Source organism: Sesamum indicum, linkage group LG5, assembly GCF_000512975.1.
Source record: "Sesamum indicum cultivar Zhongzhi No. 13 linkage group LG5, S_indicum_v1.0, whole genome shotgun sequence".
NCBI classification, from domain to species: domain Eukaryota; kingdom Viridiplantae; phylum Streptophyta; class Magnoliopsida; order Lamiales; family Pedaliaceae; genus Sesamum; species Sesamum indicum.
In genome coordinates this window covers 4513771-4535305 of record NC_026149.1, presented here as the reverse complement: position 1 = coordinate 4535305, position 21535 = coordinate 4513771, and the positions used below count along the sequence as shown (strand labels likewise).

Genomic DNA, 21535 nt, shown 5'->3' with positions numbered 1-21535 from the left:
TTTTCATCTCATAGGATAGGAGAATCTATATATTTTATTATAATATTCAATTTCTTTTTATAATTAGTTTCGAGAGCCACTTTTTATCGAACGGTAAAATACACATACATGAATCATATGGTTGTCGTTTATTTCTTCTATGAAAGTTGGAAGTGGGACTATACGTGGCAAAAAGTTCCATTTTTGGAAATATTTTACAATTCGAGTAAAATGAAGGACTAAAATTGTTATCTCTTTATATCGTGGAACTAAAAACGCAATTTTTAGTTAAATATATGATACTCGATTGAGGACTTAACTCACTTGTAATTTTATGATTAATTTTATGTTTGATAATAACTATAAATGATCAAAAGTATTTACCAATTAGATTAATTTATTTATTTTTCCTAACTATAAAGAAAATGATGATCTTGTGTCTATTATATTTTTACATTCACATGATAACTCAAATTAGTGATGATCTATTAAGATTAGTTGTTCAATTCTTTCATTTTGATAAAAATTAATACTTATTTAGCTAGTTGAAATGATACTAAAGCCCCGTAGTGTTTAATTATTTCGATTGACTTTTCTATTATTGATATTTTCTTTACCGTGCGTCTATTTTGGCCTCACTAAGCTTTTGCTTATGTATTTCGATTTTCCTCCTTCAAATACAGATAATAATATGAACAAATCAAAGTCTAGCTCCTTACTACCTAGCCCCGGAAATACCAATCATAGCCGTCTCGTCTAGTCTCAATGCTAATGCCTTGACAGCTCTCCAATAGGCAAGTGAAGCAGCCCGAGAGACCTAGAAAAGTTATGGAAGTAGAGGTGAAAGAGGCCTAATTTTTAGGGCATGTGATCTGGCCATTAAACTATTTATTTTAATAAGTATATTATTATTTTGATTTATGTTAGATTACGTCATAAGAATAGTGCCTAAACAAGCGGACCTACTTTTGGGGCGTGACGTAAATATATATACATAAATTGTAAGTATATTTTTAACAAAATTATATAATTTGCTCATGTATAAAAAACATGAATTGTTCTTATGAACATTTACAGAATATATTAATCTAAAGAACTAAAAGAATTTGCTTATGATACAAATAAAATTTTGTCGTTTATATGTTTTTTATCATAAAATTTGAAATATTTTGATTCCTTACACTTTTTTCAAGTGAAAATAAAAATACAAAAATTAAAAACTGTTTTGAAAATTTTAGTTTACTATTAAAATAGCTTTGTTTCAAGTGAAAATAAAAATATAAAAACTAAAAAACTATTTTGAAAATTTTAATTTATTGTTAAAATAGTTTTGTCAAATCAAAATAAATAATGAATGTGATATATGTAAATAAATATAAAACGGTTGGCCTGTAGGAGTCACGTCACTTTACGCTGTCCTAAGATCGTGATGGCCTCCCTCCGTGTAGGTACTATTGGCTCACCACCACGTCAAGATAAAACCCAAGAAGACTCCAACTGGTGTCTTCTATTATGAGCACGTTCACAAGAAAACTAGAGAACTAAACCTTATTAAGTTGTCAAAAAATATGTAGTAAGAAGAATAGAAATGTGAGAATTGGTTGCAAGAGTGAGTTGTGTGTGTTCGTAGACCTCTAACACCTCCTATTTATAGTGTTAGGATAGGACATGTAATACCCAAAATTAAAATAGAAATAATGTTCATTAATGGGGTGTTATAAAATTAAAAGGATGTTACACACTTTAATTTGAAAATTAAAATTGAAATATTATTTATAAGTTTTAAAACTTCAAATTGTAACAAAAACGACTGCAATATGCACAACTTATATACCTTTCACTAGTATATAAAAAAATACAGGATTAAATACAATTTACCTCTATAAAATTTGAAAACTTAAAAAAAATCCCTCTAAAATAAGAAGATACAAAAAACCCACCTAACATTTGAACAATGATGCACATTGTCTCCTTGCCCAGTGTGTTTTTTGCATCATTTTTCAAATGTTAGGGTTTTCTTTTAGTAATTTCTTTTTTCTTTAGTTTTTTTTTTATCTTTCTAATTTCACATTAGGTAAATTACACTTAACCCAAAAATACGAAATGATTACCTTTTGACAACAATTTAGAGCAATTTATAATTTATAGAGGGAAATTGTAATCCGTACCCTACTTGATTGAAATTAAAATAAATATAAAGATAATTATACTCCCCTCTTTTGAGGTTTGCTGTAATTATACGTAAACCTCCTGTGGTTTGGCAAATTACATCTGACATCCCTGAGTTTTGCTTTCGTCTAACAAATAAGTCTTTTCGTTAGTCAAAATTCACCAAAATTACTAATATTAACCAAAAAAAATTTGAATAAAAATTTAATTTACCCGCAATTGATTTATTACTCACTAATTGCAGGGCAAACCTTAGGGGTACTATATGTAATTTCTCAAATCACAGGGGTTTTATGTATAATTAAACCAAACTTCAAGGAAGAGGAGTACAATTATCACTTAATTATATGACAAATGCAATTCAGTTGTTATGTGATATTTGATTCGGCGTCTGGGCAAGAATTTTCTATTTATAGGTGCAACTTTCTTTGCATTTGAACTTTGAGTTCTCTATTGAACAAATAATGATGAGTAGAAGATCATCTAGAGTTGAACAGATATGAGGAAAGCTGTACTACTGGTGTCTGAAATGGTAAACCTCACATTGTTCTTGCATCAACAAATCTTTTGATCATAAAGTATAGCAAGCAACTTTATTCTCCTCATGATCATGCTGTAGGTATGAAGAATGTCACATCTCAGGGGTCAACAGACACAGAATACTTTGATTTTAAGTATGATGATTCTTCATGTAAGAAACAGGAGGATTTACAGCTGGACGAATTACAAGGAATTTGTCATCGTGTTCACACTCGTCGTTCCGGTGCAGAACAGGGTTAGTCTTTTTCAATGATCATTTTTGTATTCTGATGAGTATTTTTATCAATTGTAGTTGATTTTCTTGACTTAGTTTACACTTTCAGACACTTGATTGAAATAGACATGCAATAACCTGACATATTAGGAAAGTCCAACAAATGAATAGCATACGTTTTCTCTTCCACCTCTGATTTTCTGATACAGAAAGTTTCTATTTTTTCCAATGATGAGAGGTGGCTTATTTCCTCTTGTACTTCTCTTGACACAATGTCTAACGGCTTTGTTGGCCATGGCGTTGACCAATATAACCACCGATGAATCAGCGCTTCTGGCATTGAAATCCCGGCTCGCTATAGACCCTTCTCATATATTGTCAAGAAACTGGTCTGATTCTACCTCTGTTTGCAGCTGGATTGGAGTTACGTGTGGTTCTCGCCACCAAAGAGTGACTGCTTTGGATATTTCTACAATGGGACTTGCAGGAAACCTGCCGCCCGATATGGGAAATCTTTCTTGTGTCATGTCACTGAACTTGAGTAGCAACAGTTTTCATGGCAGCCTGCCCCAAGAGCTGGCTCAGTTGAGAAGATTGGAAGTGATCGATTTCAGGTTCAACGACTTCGGTGGAGATGTTCCTTCTTGGTTCGGGTTCTTGGGTGAACTTCAGTTCTTGAATCTTAGAAACAATAGTTTCAGTGGTTTCGGGCCAACTTCTATTGCCAACATGTCGAAGCTTGAGATGCTGGACCTGTCCTACAACTCTTTACAGGGGAAAATCCCTGATGAGATTGGAAATCTGCATAATTTGAAGAGGTTGAGTTTGCAGTTTAACAAGTTTGATGGACTAATTCCAACGACAATCTTCAATATCTCGAGCCTGGAGTCTCTTGCTCTTACTGGGAATAGCTTATCAGGTGATCTGCAAGGTGACCTCTGTCGCAGCCTTCCAAGACTCAATGAGCTATATTTGTCTTCAAATGAGTTGGATGGCCAGATACCTTCAAACATTTCTCAGTGCTCACAACTCCGTCTGCTTTCATTGTCGCACAACAAATTTAGCGGCTCTGTACCTAGTGGAATTGGCAACTTAACGGCACTTGAGATATTGTATCTAGGCTCCAACGACTTGACAGGTAATTTCGTTTCCTCCTATATAAGTATACAAGATTTCTTATCAATCATATGCTTGTAGTTCATCTTTTTCTAGCTTGATCTGTATATTAAGACCTGATACAATTTAGCACGGCCGACAGGTCAAATCCCAGAAGAGCTGGGCGACCTTCGGAACTTGAAGGAGTTAGGCATGGGAGATAACTTTCTTAAAGGCTCTATACCTTCGACAATCTTCAATATTTCCTCACTGCAGTACATTAATATCGCAAACTGTAACCTGACTGGCGCTCTCCCTGCTGATATGTGCTCTGGTTCTTCCCGACTTCAAGAGGTCTTTTTCCATGTGAACGAGTTAGTCGGTGAGCTCCCAGAAAGAATTGGCGAATGCTCAGCACTTCAGATGTGGTCACTATCTTACAACAACATAACTGGAGTCATACCAAGAGGGGTCGGAAATTTAACGATGCTCCAGAATTTTTACGTTGGCTACAACAACTTGATAGGTAGGTAACCTCCAAATTCGGTACAATTGCAGTTCTTATGACATTGATGACTGCTTTTGAACTGAGAGCTTATAATTTCGTAGGCACAATCCCAAAAGAGATAGGCAATCTTCAATCTTTGGAAGTACTGTATTTGGGAGTCAACAACTTAATGGGTACCATTCCAACAGAAATCTTCAACATATCAACTTTACAATCGATTTCCGTTTCGATGAATCAACTCTCAGGCCAGCTTCCATCCAACTTCGGTCACGGGCTACCTAATATAGAAGAACTCTACTTGAACAACAATAATTTAAGTGGAGAAATCCCTGATTCTATTTCAAATTCTTCTAAGCTCACCGTCATAAACTTTGCTGGTAACAACTTTACTGGACTAGTTCCCAACTCCCTTGGAGAGTTGAGTTTCCTGCAGGACATGAACTTGGGTGAAAACAGCTTTGTGAGTAAATCGTCTGAGCTGAACTTCATCTCTTCATTGACAAACTGCAGACATCTGAGAAAGTTGTCTTTAGGGGATAATCTTTTCAGCAGCATTCTTCCTGTTTCTGTTGGGAATCTGTCGAATTCTCTTGAGTATTTCTATGGTTACAATTGCGGCCTTTACGGCAGCATTCCAGATGAGTTTGGGAATCTGACTAATTTGTTCCTTTTAAGTCTCTACGGCAATCAGCTGACAGGATCAATACCGAAGGCACTGGTGAATCTGCAAAAGCTTCAAGGATTAGCTCTTATGCGGAACAGGATAAGCGGGCCTATTCCAGAGAATCTTTGTGGATTACAAAATTTGAATGGACTACTGCTTTACCAGAACCAAATCAGTGGTGCTATTCCAGACTGCATAGGAAATCTCACTGCTCTGAGGTCTCTATACATAGGCAACAACAATTTGAGTTCAGGCATACCTCCAAGCTTGTGGCGGCTGAATGATCTTTTGCAGCTGAATCTGACTTCAAATGTTCTAGTCGGCTCTCTGTCTCCGGATATTGGAAACCTGAAGACTGCAACAGTACTTGATCTGTCAATGAATCAGTTCTCTGGCACCATCCCTCCCTCAGTTGGCGATATGTTTGACCTGATTAATCTTTCATTGGCACATAATAAATTTGAAGGGTCTATTCCTGAGTCAATTGGTCAGCTAGTAAACTTAGCGGAATTGGATTTATCGCACAACAATCTTTCTGGCAATATTCCAAGGTCCTTGGAGAGAATTCTGTATCTCACCTATTTTAATGTTTCTTTCAATGATTTAAGTGGTGAGATCCCCAACGGTGGCCCCTTCAAGAACTTCGGTGGTGAGGCCTTCGTGTCTAACGGAGGACTCTGTGGTGATCCCAGATACGGTGTTCCCCCGTGCCAGAACACTAAAGTTCATAAATCAAACCGCAGAAAAGTGATTCTTCGGGTTTTGTATGCTTTGTTGGGAGCTGCAGCATTAGTATTCTTCCTTGTCTTGGCATACATATTTGTGAGATACCGAAGCAAGGAAATAGCAGCTGCAGAAACTCAGAAGGAAATATCATCGAATGCAACACTATTACGGACCTCATATAACGACCTTCTACAAGCAACTGAAGGGTTTGACGATAGCCATTTGCTTGGCAGTGGTGGTTTCAGCTCTGTCTATAAAGGGACTCTTCGAAACGGAGATACCATTGCCATTAAGGTATTCAACTTACAACAAGAAGGGGCTTTCAAGAGTTTCCACAGGGAATGTGAAGTACTACGTAGCCTTCGACATAGAAATCTATGCAAAGTTATCGGTGCTTGCTCCAATGCACATTTCAAGGCCTTGATTCTTGAATACATGCCTAAAGGGAGCCTGGAGAAGTGGCTATACTCGGACGACTGTTTCTTGGACATCATGGAAAGAACTAGCATAATGATAGATGCAGCATGTGCATTGGAATATCTCCATCATGGTTACTCAATACCCATAGTTCACTGTGATTTAAAACCTAGTAATGTGCTATTGAACGAAGACATGGTTGGCCATCTGAGTGATTTCGGGATCTCTAAGCTGTTAGGCGAAGACTATAGCTTTGTGCAGACCACTACTTTTGCAACATTGGGTTACATTGCACCAGGTAAACCATCTATCCCTTCAACTTTCCAACTTTTAATGTATGATCAATGAGTCCATTTTGCTTCTTTCGACTATCGACAGAGTATGGATCGGAAGGTTTAGTGTCGATAAAGTCAGATGTATATAGCTTTGGGATTATGCTGATGGAAGTTTTTACAAGAATGAAGCCGAGCAGCGAGACGTTCGCTGGAGACTTAAGCCTAAGGGGCTGGGTGAAGAGCTCCATACCTAACGCCATAGCACGAATCATTGATCCCGGATTGTTGAGGTCGGAAGAAAAGATCGTCGTCGATAAAACGTTGGAATGCTTATCTTCCATAATGGAGTTGGCTTTGAAATGCTCCATGGAAAGCCCTGGTGATAGGATTAGCATGGAAGATGTTGTTGAGGCCTTGAAGAAGATCAGGTTTAAGCTCTTGGAATTATTCCCATAGATTAAAAAGGGTAGTGTTTAAAGATGGTAAAACTTGATGATATATATGTTGTTTTGTAGTATTCTACAAGGAACATACATTCATTAAATACTATATATATATATGTATATGAATAGAAGATAAGTGCGACATGTTTAAGTTGTTACATGTATTTACACTCAAGAAAATAATCTTGCTTGCTGTGGGATTATTTTGTCTTAGGGTATTTGCTTTGGATGTCCGGAAGGACGGTTAAATTTCATTTTACTCCTTTGTATTTTTTTAAAATAAGTAAAAATCTCTTTACATTTTAAAAATAGGTTAAAGGCCCTTTCTGTTTTAAAATTTTTTGCAAAAACTCTCTGCAGCTAAAAACTAACGGAAGATGGATTGCACGCGCGTGAAGTGCATTTGAGCTTCAATTTTTGCTTATTTTGACACTTTTTGTATTTAATTGATCAATATATATACCCCAATATTGTATGTGAAATTACTATGATCACATTAACTCTTTTTTTTATTCTTTTTTTTTTCCTTTCATTTTTCTCTCTTTTAAAAATATAAATTCTTTTATTCTTAAATATATTTATATTGAATATGAAATACAATTAAATAAAAAATTACATTAAAAACCTAATACATTTTTTTAAATTTGAATATCTACATCAATATAAATAATAAGCAATTATTAATTATAAGTTATAAATTACTTTAAATATAATAATTATTATAATTATTTAAAATTAACTAAAATATATATTTAAATTAATTTAAGTACAATAATTATTTAAAATTAATTAACTAAAATATATATTTAATTATTCTAACTATCTAAAATTAATTTTAATTAATTAAAATATTCTTGATTAATAGAATTAAAAAATAAAAAAAATAGGGGCGGCAGTAGTAGAGAGTGACGGCGATTGCGATGCCGTTGCCTTCTTTTCCCACACAAATGCCGGGCAATGGCGTCGCCCAGAGTCGCTGTCGCCCGAATTTGGGGGATAGAAGGCAGGGCGCGGGGAGAAGGGAGGAGGCAGGTGGACGGGGGTGGTGGTGATTGGGGAGTGGGTTTTAATTTTGTTTATAATTTTTTATAATATATATTATTAATTAATTAATAAAATATGAACCATTGATTTTTTTTTTTTTATAAATTCAAGATCCAACTGCTAACTAATTAATTGGATCGGATGACTCTGATATAATCAATACGTGGTTAATAAAATAAGAAATAATATATACGAGAACACGGGCATAAAGATCATTTTATCAAAAAATTAATGTCGTTGGTCATATTTAACATAAGTAGGAGATTGAGTTGAGTTTTTATAACACAGAGAGGTGTTTTGTCTATTTTCAAATCAAAGGGGGTTTTTGCTGTATTGACTTGCTGCAAATCAAACAAATTTTTTCTGACTAAACTACTTTTATAATAGTGATGATATACCTCCTCACTGTGTGAGGGTAATTTGATTATAAAAATATTGATTTGACATGTAATAAATCAATAATAAGTCAATCGGGGGTAAGTATAAATTCTTATCTGTTTTTTTTTTATTAATATCAGCAAATTCAGTTAATCTTAACTGATGGAAGGTATTTATTAGATAGAAGCAAACCTCAGGGTATTAGATGTACTTTTTCAAATCACAGGGAATTTACGTGTAATTACACTAAATTTTAGGGGTGGGAAATGTAATTATATCAATATTTAAAGCTTCAACATGATTTTTTTTTCTTTTGCATGTTTTTTTGTGAAAGTTTCTATTGATGTTTGAAAGGATTATTTTTTAAAACATAAATAAATAAACAAAATAAACAAATCAACACCTCGAGATGCATCTTGAAATTGAAAACTGTAGTGTATATAGCTCTCTAACTAACATACTATTATTGTTTTTAGTTAATAAAATTTACATTTACCTAAAAAAAATTTTATTACATGACTTAGATACTGATAGTAGATCATGCAAACAGTTTGCACCAAAACAGGACTTCTGGTAAGAAAATATCAATTATATTCCCAAACTTGAGTGCTGCTACTAACCAGCAAAATTCAAACTTGAACTTATATTATGATATTTTAAATTGAACATCATTCTCCTTTCAAACTAACAACAGAAAACCTAAGTAAAAGTTGCATGCTTGTGGTAAAAAAAACATGATTGGCCAATAGTTCTAACGGATGTTAGTGTGACGGGTTTTTTTTTTTTTTGGCAACATTTTGACTTTGTTTCGTATCTTTCAACAGAATATAGGGTTAAATTTACAATCTCATAAAGTGTGAGGTCAAATTTGAAATGACCCTAAATTGTGGGAGTAATTTTGCAATTTTGCCGCCTCCAACTCTTGCTAACTCATGTTTATTTCGATTTGATTTGATGGGCTCACTTCATCATAGCAGGCAAGTTTTGTCAATAGATCTCCGCATCTTGCATAACTAACATCAATCAATCTCAAGGAAAAGTCAGTAAAGCTGCCTAAGATGAACTTGGACTAATCCTTCTTTGAATGGAATTGATTTCAATAGTCAAGCTTACAGTAGGATGTAGCTCTTTACTCCTCTCTCTCAGAACAATCACATGGAAAACACAAATCCATCTTTACCTCTACATTCATAAAGATTTTGATCCTTTTATATTCCCATATCTTCGTCTGAGGATGGATTATCTACGTCACTCTCGCTCTCTGAATGGTCATTTCTTGGATCTGCAGACCTTTCTCCGGATAATGAAGAGTGCTTGAGTGCATTATATTTGACAAACTTTACTTGCTTTGTATTTTCACCCTTCTTAGTTTTCCGTTTTCTTCCTCCTTGTACCGGTGATTGCATTGAGTGCGCAGCAGCTGTAAATGCAGCACTCATGCTTTCGTTCATCTGTTTGCTGTCCTCATTTCCGTATTCTTTTTTACCCTTGTTGTCAATGTAAAAGAGAAGATTGGAATCTGGTTTCTGATCTTCTTCCATGCTTGCACCCGCCTCTTCTTTTGAATTAAATGCAGCTCGGAAATTTGACATATCATCATCAAATATCTTAATTCCTTTATTCTCTATGTTTAACATCCATTCTGCAGTGCACAAGACAGCTTTGAATAACACAAGTATAGCTGTAAGTTTAAATGCTTGCTGAATGGTAATAGAACTACTTACTTAGAAATGCTCTTGGTGATGATCCTGTTGGTGCATTGGTGCCGGATTCATAACCAATCTCCGTCCTGACCCATTTAACTGTTAAGGTAGGCAAACTAGAATTAGCAAAAGCATTCAAATAGGAAATAGCTTTCGTGTGGTCTCCACGATCCCTGCAGAAAAGCAGAAATATCTTTACATGAGATTCATTTCAGATGAGAAATTTTTCCAAACTACTTCATTAATCATTATTCCCCCACCTAAATAGTTCAATCGCTTCGTAAGTTGCCATCAATTTGGTAATAATGACGCGCTTTGCATACTTCGCTGGTAATTGACCCAAGCTATCAGGACTGAGGAAAGAATACTCCACCACTATCAAAGCATCAAAAAGAACTTCTCTCAAACCATCTTGATGTTCAAGGTTCTGCAGAAAGTTGAGAAAAAAAGCAATCTCTCTATAATCAGGATAGATTGGACTGAGTGGCAAGAGGAACAAATGCCACGAGATTCTGTTCAAGAGTGTAACTCATGGCACCAGCACACTAAATACTCCAATAATAACCAACAGAATGATCAAGCACTAGCAGATGCATGAGAAGTTAACTAACCACGAGGGAGGTTATAGGCAACACTTGTTCGATCAGCATGGTCGCAAGGGTCACTGCAGACACAGGCAGAAGAGAAATAAAAAAATTATCAACTCAAATTCATGTGATTATATAAGAATATTTGTGTTACTCCGCCAAATTAAGAAGTTTTTATCTTCGAGTTGTTAAACAATGCAATCTCCATCGGAAAAATATTCCAAAGCCAACAATTTGTAATAATGATTTCCCTGGCCAATAACACATGTGGCAAAAAGCAAGATAAGCAAAATGTCCCCTTTTATGTGGATATTTTGTTAATGCAGCAAGTATTTTCCTAATGATACTTCTCTAGATTGGGCAACTTTTGTGTTTTTTCCTTGAACAAAAACATTAATATTCATAAAAAAACAGAAAACAATGGGGCTCGATTTTCAGCTTTCACTAAGATAATAATAGGCCAAGCAAGGTGCTGAGTCACAGTTGCAGCAGAGACCCTAAGAAAATTCAGTTGCATGCATTTCATAAGTATCAAAATTGGTTAAGTGTACTGACCTAGAAGGATGTAGGAATGCATACCAACAAGATTCCAACATCGGGGATTCCATAAATGAGGCAGATAGTGGTTTATAATTTGCCATGGTTACTAGTGAAGAAATGATCTTATTGCTCTTAAGAACGCGATTTCAGCTGGAATGTGATGTGAAGAGGGGGAGAAGAAGTTTCCTTAGCCAACCTAATGCATGATGCTGACTGTCACACCATGGTTGCGGATGCAAGTCATTTAGTAAAAGAGGATCTGTGGTGGTAAACGAGATGGCCAAGATTGGGCCTTGTGGATGGAGGTGAAATTTGAATCATAGAACACAGAAGCACGAGAAAAAGAAAAGAAGAATGTTATAGCAAATGGCACATGAAAATCATATCAATCAGAATTACCAGTCATCAAAGTCTGCGAGGTTAAATATAACTTTGTCAGGAACCTTTAGTGTGTCGTCAAATAACATAAGGCTAGGCTGGCCAAGAGAGTGAAACTTTAAAAATTCCTACTTAACATAAACTATTTAATACTGCACAAGATATAATACAATGCTAACCATAGAAGTATGAACTTCCCAATGCAGTGATGGAACCAACTATCCAAGATTTGAGCTCAATCTGCATTTTCTCTCCAAATCCCTCCTCTCTAATTTTCCAGCACAACTTCAACAAGCACGCCTCAGCAACCACAAAACTTGCAAGGTCGACAATCCCACATCCTTCAATACTAACCCTCGTCACAATGCTATCGCTCAAGAGTGGAAAGAACACCCTCAAGGATTCTACATTCTTGTCTTGTGCCCCATCATCCACCAGCCAAAAACTAATCAAATCTCCCAGCGGCCTAACCAAATCCTCTAAATCATCAAAATTTCCATCAAACCCATTACAGCAGACATTTATATAACCAAGAATAGAATCCACCAGTGTCTTGATTTCTCCATTAAGCTTTTTCTCCTTCTTGGGCCCCAACTGAAAGCCCTTCACATCAAGTATAAAGCCATGCAAATAGTATATAACAGGCGCAACTAAAGCTATGCTTTTTACGGAACTGCAAGAAGCGGAGCAAGAAACTATAAGCTGAAATAAATCTTTAATCGCTAAAATCCGGCTGAAAGGATCAGTTTTTGGCGTGCTACAGGAAGTAAAAGTCAAAGCTGTGTAAACCCAAATGCTCTCCAGAGGCGGGTCAGCTTTAGATTGCACGAATTCTTGAAACTCGGAGGTAAAATTTGTGGAGTTCCTGGAATTAGAGTTTCGCATGGAGGTTAATAGAGCTTCAATCGATTGGTTCAGGGAAATTTCGTAGTTTTTGCCAATAAAATGAGGGAGATTGTGGGATCTGGGAGCAGCGAGGGTTGACGCCATTGCAGGAGCAGTGAAGTGCTTAAACCCTATAATTTGATTTCGGATATTTGGGGGTAGTGATAATTAGGGTTTTAGCAGTTGGGTGGAGATCTCCTGCACCAGCGGTCTACTCTTTTTGTTCAAAGATTTGGCTTTTCCCTTTTATTTTTAATTATGAAACTCACTATATTTATATTTTAAATGATAAAATAAACCCCTGAAATTAGATATATTATATAAATATTTTATGTCCTTTGCAAAATTATAATTACATTATCTGACTCAGTGATACTTTCATAGTGCAATTTAATTCAATAAGTGTATTTATAAGTTTGTACTCCTAAACAGGGAGTGTACGTATAATTATAATTAGACTTATATATATTTTGTATTCTTGAATTATGCATTTTATGTCATTTACACTCCTAAAGTATGAAACGTAACAAAGACATCCCTGACAAAATAATTTTATTATTGATAGGACAAAAATGGCCTTCTCATTTACCTCTATATATTTTATTTTACTTTCTAAAATATATTTTACTAAAATATATCTCCCAAACTATTTCTAGAGATTTAAAAATTTTAGTCACATTTTATTTTAAAAATAATATTTATAATTTTTTATAAGTTTTAGAACACAAAAAATATTTATAAACTCAATATATGCAAATATATTTTACAAAATAAATAAATTATGTTAAAAAAATATAGGTAAATATGTGTTAATACTTAATGCATATAATATTATAGAAAAAGTTGTTGTATAACTTATTAATTTTTATTCAACTACATGTCCACATAATAAAATATATCATATTATTATTTAAAAAATATAGAATATTATATTACTAATATTGTAGATTTGCATATTTTATAGTATATACATATATAGGTTCGATGTAATATTTAGAAATTTGCATTGATAATTTATTTTTTTTAAAAATTCAGTATAGAAAAGCACAAGCAAAATTTATGTAGATTTTTACCAGTTATATAAAAAGAATTATAAATTTATGGAGTTTATACAAATTTTATATTCAGTATAAAAATGGTGTTTATTTTAAATAAAAAATTATAATAATTTAGATTATATTTACAAGAATGACTGCAATAGAGATATTTTAGGGATGTAAATAATAAAGGCATTTTCGTCATAAAAAATTAGTGTATATCACAAGAGACTATTTTGTTACGTTTTATAATTTAAAGATGTAAATGCACTTTACGTATAATTCAGGCGTGCAAACAGTATTTAACCCTTGTAATTACAATCACATGACATGTACTTGAAATTTTTACAAATTGTAAGTGATATTTGTATAATCAAACCTAATTCAAAAGTATTTTATGAAACTTATCCTATTTTAAATGATAAGTTGGTTAATTCTTTTGTTTTTTTAGTTAATTACATTTAGAACTCCTTTAAAAAGGTGAAAGTACACTTTTCCCAATAAAAGCTTTAAATCTACACTTACTTTCCGTCTTAAAATTTATTGTGTACGTCTGATCCTCTTTTGTTAGAATTTGAACAAAAAATATTGAGATTAACGAAAAAAATTACATAAATTTTTAATTTTATACCTAATTTAGCAGTTTAATACAATAACTTTGTACTTATAATTACATAAATTTTTAATTTTATACCTAATTTAGCAGTTTAATACAATAATTTTGTACTTAGAAAAAAAAAAAAAAAGTATTTGCATCACTCCCCTTCAAATGATTTCTTAATTCCTTCACGCCCCTTTGAATAATTTTGTATATAAATCACAATTACTTTAAAGTTAATTTGCACCATATATCAATATAATTTTTTTTCTAACTTTTTTCTTTAATATTATCATAATTATACTATAGTTCCATTTATTATAATTTTAACCCCCCTAAAATAACTAATTTGGATTATCGTAATATTCATTATTAAAATATTCTCAAATATACTTATTTTTCCCCCTACAAAAATGCTCACTTTAACTCATTGACTCTATTCATAATTTTCTTATTATGAAAATTTAAAGTAAATTATTTAACACATATAATAAATATTTAGATTAGATACATCTTTCAATGTATAAATTTGGTTGGATGGTTCAAATAAAAAATATATTTCCTCAAATAAAATTTACATTTCTCTCCTTTTAAGTTTTTAATTTTTCTAATTCGAACGCGTGCTCTATCTTTTAACGTTACATTTTTAAAAAATGATCTTTACATCTTTTCTTTATTATTAAATTATATTAATTATATTTAAATTTAAATTATATTTTAAATAAAAATTCATTTGCATCACCAATACTAATAAGAAGTTTTTCGATTCGATATCTATCACTTCAGTGATTAATAGGTCAAAATGAATCACAATATATATATAAATATAAAAATAGAATTCACATAAAATTATTACTTAAATTCTAAGTCTGGAACTATGTGATTTGGGGGCCAGCACACGTGGATTTGATCAACCAATCAGAAACAAGAAAACACGTAAGTCTCACTGCAGAAAGCACGACGTCGTACACCGGGGCCAACAAATGAAACGAAAGCAGTAGAAAGTCAGTGACAGCTCTCATCAGTGTGTGTTGTGCGTTTTTCTGGGGGTGTAAACTATGGCGAAATCTGATCAGACATTGCTAGTGCTAGTGATGTGTATAGCCGTGATAGCATGTTCATGGATGCCTACATCCCACTGCGCCAAGAAACCAGTCGGAGTGGCGAGAAAAGAAGACATTCCCTATATAAAATGTCAAGTCTGTGAGAAGTTGGCATCCCAATTATACCACCAGGTTCAAGCCAAACAAGCTGAGATCTCACCAAAAAAGGTGATTTTTTCATCTGGGCTTCTCTCCGAATCCTATGAAGAAGGTTTTTTTTTTTTTTCTTTTTTATTATTATTTTTACAGTAGAGAATTGCGCCAGTGATTCTCCATTTTTTTCCTCTCTTGCTCCAATTACCCACATAATTGTAGGCTCAGACAATTACGTTTCTTGGTAGTTTTTTTGCGTTTATATTGTTATGTTGGAGTTCTATGCTTTATGTTGTGATTGTGTGATGTGATGATTTTAGAGCTTTTCCTGTTTTTGCTCGAGTTGATAAGTTTCTGTATAAATATTGGGAACAGATATCGGAGTATCAAATCATAGAAATTGCGGAGAATGTCTGTAATCTGAAGAAAAAAGAAGCTGATTGGATCCTTAAAATTGATATTGTGGAGAAAGGGGATAAATTGGAGGTAAAGGAAGATACAGTTGCAATGTTTTTTTTTTTTTCCGGTCAGTTATGATGAGGTTGCTTACAGTTTAAATCTTGTACTCAGCTCGTCGAACACGACTCTGAAGGACAATGTAGTTCAGAATGCAAAACGATAGAACGAGCTTGTCAAGAGGTGAGATTGCTATCGCATTTGTGGATTTTTGGATCAAGTTTACTGGAATGGAACTCCGAAATCTTTTCCTTAGGCTAAAAGTTTACCCTATCTGATAATATTTTCCTCATCTCTCAGCTGCATGTACTGAAATTCGTCGGATCCATGTTGTTCACTATTGAACTTTCTTGCCACATACCTGATAGATCTCTACTTTCTTGATGTGCTCTGGTTTTTGTAATAGGCATTTTCAGTAAATTATTGTTGAAATGGACCCGGTTAACAAGGGGAAAGCTGATTTTCATATTTCAAACAGGAAAAAAATGGGATAGGCCTTCGCCTTCTGTAGTTTCATGCTTCTTTGAACCATATCAAATCTGATTCTTAATACAGTCTTGAGGGATTTGCTTTATTTTTCAGTTCCTTGAACAATGATCAAACAACTGGAGTACTTAATACAAGTAAATATGTATATTTGCTTGATTGAGATAAATAATCTTTCAGTGACTTTTCCTTATTTTGAGACATCAATCACCTTCATCACCCAAAAATTGAATCGAACAACTAAATTCTTGAACTGGGATCATGCAGGTTTTGGGTTATGCTGATACTGATATTGCAGAATACTTGTATAAAAAGAAGCCCCAGCTTGATTCTTTGGTGAATTTCATCTGCAAGGACCTTACAGAAGCATGCAATTCAAAGCCACCTCCGGTTCCTAAGGTACTGCTCTAAAACTCACCCAGTTTCATCAGCAGTCTTTTATATGTAAGAAATTTGTGCTTGTTGCAAGCCATTGTGATTAGATACTTTTTAGTTATGAGATGAAGAGTTTATTGGAAGTCATAGAAACTGCGGAAAGAATTTGATTTTATTTTGTTTGCATGATTGCTACAAGATTCTTGATGTTTTATAATTACTAGGGAGAAGCATGTTAGATAGTAGCCATGATGTGTTAACAGAAGTAGAGGACTAGGAAGATGTTAGAGAAGGTATATTACAGAAATCATAGTTATGAAACTCTGAGAATGTGTTACATGCATGAAATGTAGACAAATTGCCAAGGTCATGCAGAATGATGGGAAGGTGAAGCTTTAGAAACTTTATATAAAAATTCAAAGTGAAATATTTAGAATGACTATTGTTCTGTGCCCACACTAATTCTTACCCTAATCCAATTTTTCCGCTCCCTCATAATCAAGAATTCCAGTAAATAACATATGCTTCCCCCTGAACCCTCTGCATCCATTCTTTTCTTTCCCCTCCGTTGTCTAATACCATTTAAGTCCGCATTCAAAAGCACTGATAACGATTGTGGTATTAAAAAAAACGTAGTCTTGGTTAGGTCAAGCGAACTTGCTAGAATAATTCAAGATGAAGCCCTAGTCTTAGGAGACAAATTGTCCTGATAAATCTTGGCTGTTGATTTGTCTGTGTGCTCAACTGAGGTGTGCCTGAGCCCCTTTTATATTCTTTGCCAAAGAGAAAACATATAAATGAACCTGTAGAGTCCTGCCCACATCATTCCATGCTGGAAGAGTACATGATCAGGGATGAAGCATGTTGCAGGATACATGTGACATCTTTGAGCATTGTGTGGCGCTTTTACTATTGACATAGCAATAGGAATATCAGCAGTTGGACAATTTCTCCCACTAACTGGTAACCGATGAGAGGAGACCCATTGTATTCAACAGTTTAAAGCAGCAAACACTCTAAGGAGAAATGTTTATACACATTTAGACATGATCTGGCAAAATTATAAGAGGATTGCTAGTAAAATTATTCTAGTTTACTTTCGTGGTAAAATAGTACCTTTGCCAGTTTTTGTTGAGATGGAACACCGGGTAGTCCTGAAGAGTTCTTGAACTTTATCTGTTTGTTTTGCGAATATGTTTCCTTTGGGTCTCATTCTTCTTGGTTGACACCACCTGACTCTAATTTGTTATACATACTTGCTTAAACTTCCGAAATTAGTTATACTTTCGTTGTAGGATGATGCATGAGTTATTTACTTTCTTTTATATATATTATGATGTAGAGAGAGGGAGAGAGTAGATTAGATGTCTTGGTGTTTTCTCCAGTCAATGATTGAGCCTGTTTCTATGTAAAACAACAATAGAATGATGAATTACTTTGATCATTATCAGCTTCTTTTGTTTTTATTTCTTTTCGCATGGATTCGAGCTGCATGGCTTGAGTGTTACAATAATGAAACCTGATCCTGGTTTTAGCCTATGCCTAAAAAATTTGATATATCAGCTTGTAAGTTAAGATAGATCCTCTTTGGTGAAAACTTGGCATTATCGCACAGGTATATTTAGCTCAAAAAGCAAATGTTCTCTACTGTAATTTATTTAATAGTTGAATGAATTTTATGAAGTAAAATTCTCTCACCCTGATTCCATTAAAGACTCCAGATATTCTCCATTTTCTCACTATCTCCGTATTGCTGCATTCAAGATCTACAACTGCTCGACTATTTGCAATTCGTCTATATTACTGAATTTGTCTACTCTCATTTGAGATGTAGACATTGAGTTACTATGAAGCCCTCTGAGGCACCACTTTCTGTCCTTCTCGTGCCTCCAAAAGAGATGAACTTTGTTACTTTGATATAATATTTTCATAGTTGTTTGATATGAATTTGTAAATTCAGCTGGGCTTTGTCAACCACACTACATCATCTTCTAGAATTCTTGATCAGTTTCTGACTGCAGAGCTAATAGTTACCACAAAGCTATTGAAAATCCTCTTTCGAGACTTCTCACAGTTAGATGAAATAAATCACAACCAAGCCAATAGAAGATTACCTGCAAGCATGACCTAGTTATAGAGTCGCAATTATTTGGTTGGACTTCATTTTTTTGACTTTCCAAAGCTGATTCCAGTGTATTTTGTAGTGCACATCGCGAGCTTACCTTTTCCTTTCTCTCCACAGTTACTGATCCTATAATCTCTTGAGAACCTATCAAAATAAGTCCCCGTTTCTTAAAACGAAAATTCTTTCCAAAATTATTCCTCACGTAAAGCCATGATGTGTTACGACTAACTCTTGTATTTGCTTTATTCTTGAGAGCCTCAGGTTTTCTTTGGTCCTATCTCTAAGGTGTTTTCCTTTGTTTTTGAAAGATAGAGCGAAAGAAGCGAGGTAAAGATTATATGAGCATAAGATAAAAATAAATATAAATTAAAACACAATAAAGTGTGTATTCTACAAAAACACACACAAACATACAAAATGTCTTCGACTGTCTTTCTGATAACAAAAAATTGGAAACACAGCTTAAATTCTGGAAACGTGTTTCTAGTGGTTCATTGTATGTTTGTTTATATGCTTGAACCAATGGTGATTGTCTGAAGATGTCCATTTGAGAACAACATGCTCTTGTTTCATGTGTATCATTTTTTTTGCTCTTCAGGATAGGACTCCTGGAGAACCCTTTGTTGCCAAGTCGGAGAAAGAGGCAGAAATGGAGAGGCTACTGAAATCCATGGAGGTAGAAGACAATCAAACAATTGACTGCATTTCTTTTCGTCCATCCTTAAAAATTCAAAATGTATTTACTTGCTCCAGGGAATGCCAGGAGCTCCAGGCATGAAGATGTACTCAAGGGAAGACTTGATGAACCAAAACTTTGGCGACGAAGACGCAGATGATGACGACGACGATGATGAAGCAGATCTTCCCAAAAATTTGGTAAGAACAAGATCCAATACCTCTTTAACTCACACCAAACTAGCTAATTGATACTTACCCCATGTCGAAAATTTGATACAGGGAAAAGTACTGAGGCAAAAAGATGCTAAAAAGTACGACTGGAAGGAACGGATTGTGACAGGAGTTCAGGATGCGGGGGAGAAACTGAAAGGCCATGCTGACAGAGTTTCGAACAAAATAAGACGGTGGTGGAGAAGCAAGAAAACAAGCTGGGAGAAGAGTTCAAAGTCCGGTAAAGCAGAGCTATAGAGTTCAACGGCCAAGGAAACAACACGGCCCCCCTCTGCTACCCTTGTACTTAATCTGTGTTCGTAATTTCAGTTTCTAGCAGCGCAACCATACGGCTACGACACAAAACTTGTATTTCTGGAGAACTCTCAAAAGCAACTTTTGGGTCCGCCCATCAATTTTGTAATCTGTCAACACTCTTTGCATCAACCACTTAGCACCAACTGAATGCCACATTATTCCTGGTTTGACCATTGAGCGACAAGCTGCTTGCAACCCAACCCGTAAACTATACTAGCAGTCGGGCTGATGATAATAAGTATACTAAAAATGATAAAAGTAATAATGCACACTAGCAGTTGCTCTCTATTTTTTCATTTGTATTTGTTAAAGAAGTGCAGTTGCTAAATTCAATTTAAATTAGGGGCGCAAATACCACTTTCACAGTTAAAAATCAAGCAGAGTCGCGCAATAAACTTGCGCTAAGTTAGTTGTTTTTGGAACGAGTTTGCCAAAATCTAGTATTCGACCTCTCCTAAAGATTCTTGGATGCGAAGCCGGACCCAACCTGGACTTGAGACTCGACGGGTTGGACCTGTTAAATATGTTAGATTTTTTATTCGAAATTTTAAAAATTATTTTTTAAAAAAATAAATAATACCATCCTAATTTTATACAATCAAGACAATAATATTATTGAGAGATTAATATTCGTGGGTCGATCAAGAGGCTAATCTCTTTTTTGTGTTTGGGGCCTTAGTTATAAGAAAGTCCTCGCTTTCTCTTTAGAAAGAAAGGTGGCGAAGAACCGTTCTATGGGTAACAAAAACAGCCGGAAGCAAAATAAATTATAATTACATTTCAGTAACATTCACAATTTTTTATACATAATTGTGAGGAATTAATTCAAAAATAGATTAAATATTAAAGTTTGAATGTATTAAAATTTAAGGGACTCAATTGAAATTTTATAAAATTTTTAGGGTTGGTTTATATAAATTTAAGGTTTAGAGACCAATCAAAAGTTTTTTTTTGAAAAAATAATAATAATAAAAATTAAGGAAAAAAAATGAGGATGCTATTAAGGAGGTACGTGTGCCTTAATTGGGATGCTTTAAAACTTTATATATATATAATCTACAAATGAAATGTAAGTGACTTTATCCTCATTTTCAATTCAAACTTTGAATAGAAGTTGTCTTTTTTCTCTCCTTTGACAAATCCGCCGTCTCCGTCAACATAGGTAAGCAAATAATATTTTAAAATTCCTTTAATTTTTTTTAATATTTTAAAATTATTAATTAATTCGTATATTTACATTATTTGATTAGTGAGTATATCAAATATAATTCTACCGCTCGATTTAATGTTTAATCAAAAAATTTTATAAATTTGTGATTGATCATATATTTGAATTAAGGATTTCCTTTGAAAAATATTAGAAAGTTGTGTTCGAATAGCTTATGTGGCAAAATAAATTGAAAAAACTTATTGTTTAGAGAAAAATACAATATCACCTTTTTGTAAGCAGATTCGTGAAAGAAGAATTAATTTGATTAATTGTCTTGTTATGAGATGATTGCATTATGAAT

General features: G+C 34.0%; 3 protein-coding genes across 3 annotated transcripts; 2 read left to right on the top strand and 1 right to left on the bottom strand.

Annotated features, from left to right (window-relative positions):
• LOC105162156 (LRR receptor-like serine/threonine-protein kinase FLS2) lies at positions 3197-7284 on the top strand. The gene is made up of 4 exons (XM_020693896.1): positions 3197-4040; positions 4161-4523; positions 4607-6610; positions 6691-7284. The coding sequence occupies exons 1-4, from the start codon at positions 3197-3199 to the stop codon at positions 7041-7043; spliced, it is 3564 nt and encodes a 1187-aa protein (XP_020549555.1). The 3' UTR covers positions 7044-7284.
• Positions 9512-12769, bottom strand: LOC105162014. The gene is made up of 5 exons (XM_011079913.2): positions 11840-12769; positions 10767-10819; positions 10416-10582; positions 10177-10328; positions 9512-10094 (listed from the first exon to the last, which is right to left on the bottom strand). The coding sequence occupies exons 1-5, from the start codon at positions 12648-12650 to the stop codon at positions 9661-9663; spliced, it is 1617 nt and encodes a 538-aa protein (XP_011078215.1). The 5' UTR covers positions 12651-12769; the 3' UTR covers positions 9512-9660.
• LOC105162013 lies at positions 15175-20197 on the top strand. The gene is made up of 7 exons (XM_011079912.2): positions 15175-15451; positions 15752-15862; positions 15947-16015; positions 16586-16717; positions 19417-19494; positions 19572-19694; positions 19776-20197. The coding sequence occupies exons 1-7, from the start codon at positions 15239-15241 to the stop codon at positions 19962-19964; spliced, it is 915 nt and encodes a 304-aa protein (XP_011078214.1). The 5' UTR covers positions 15175-15238; the 3' UTR covers positions 19965-20197.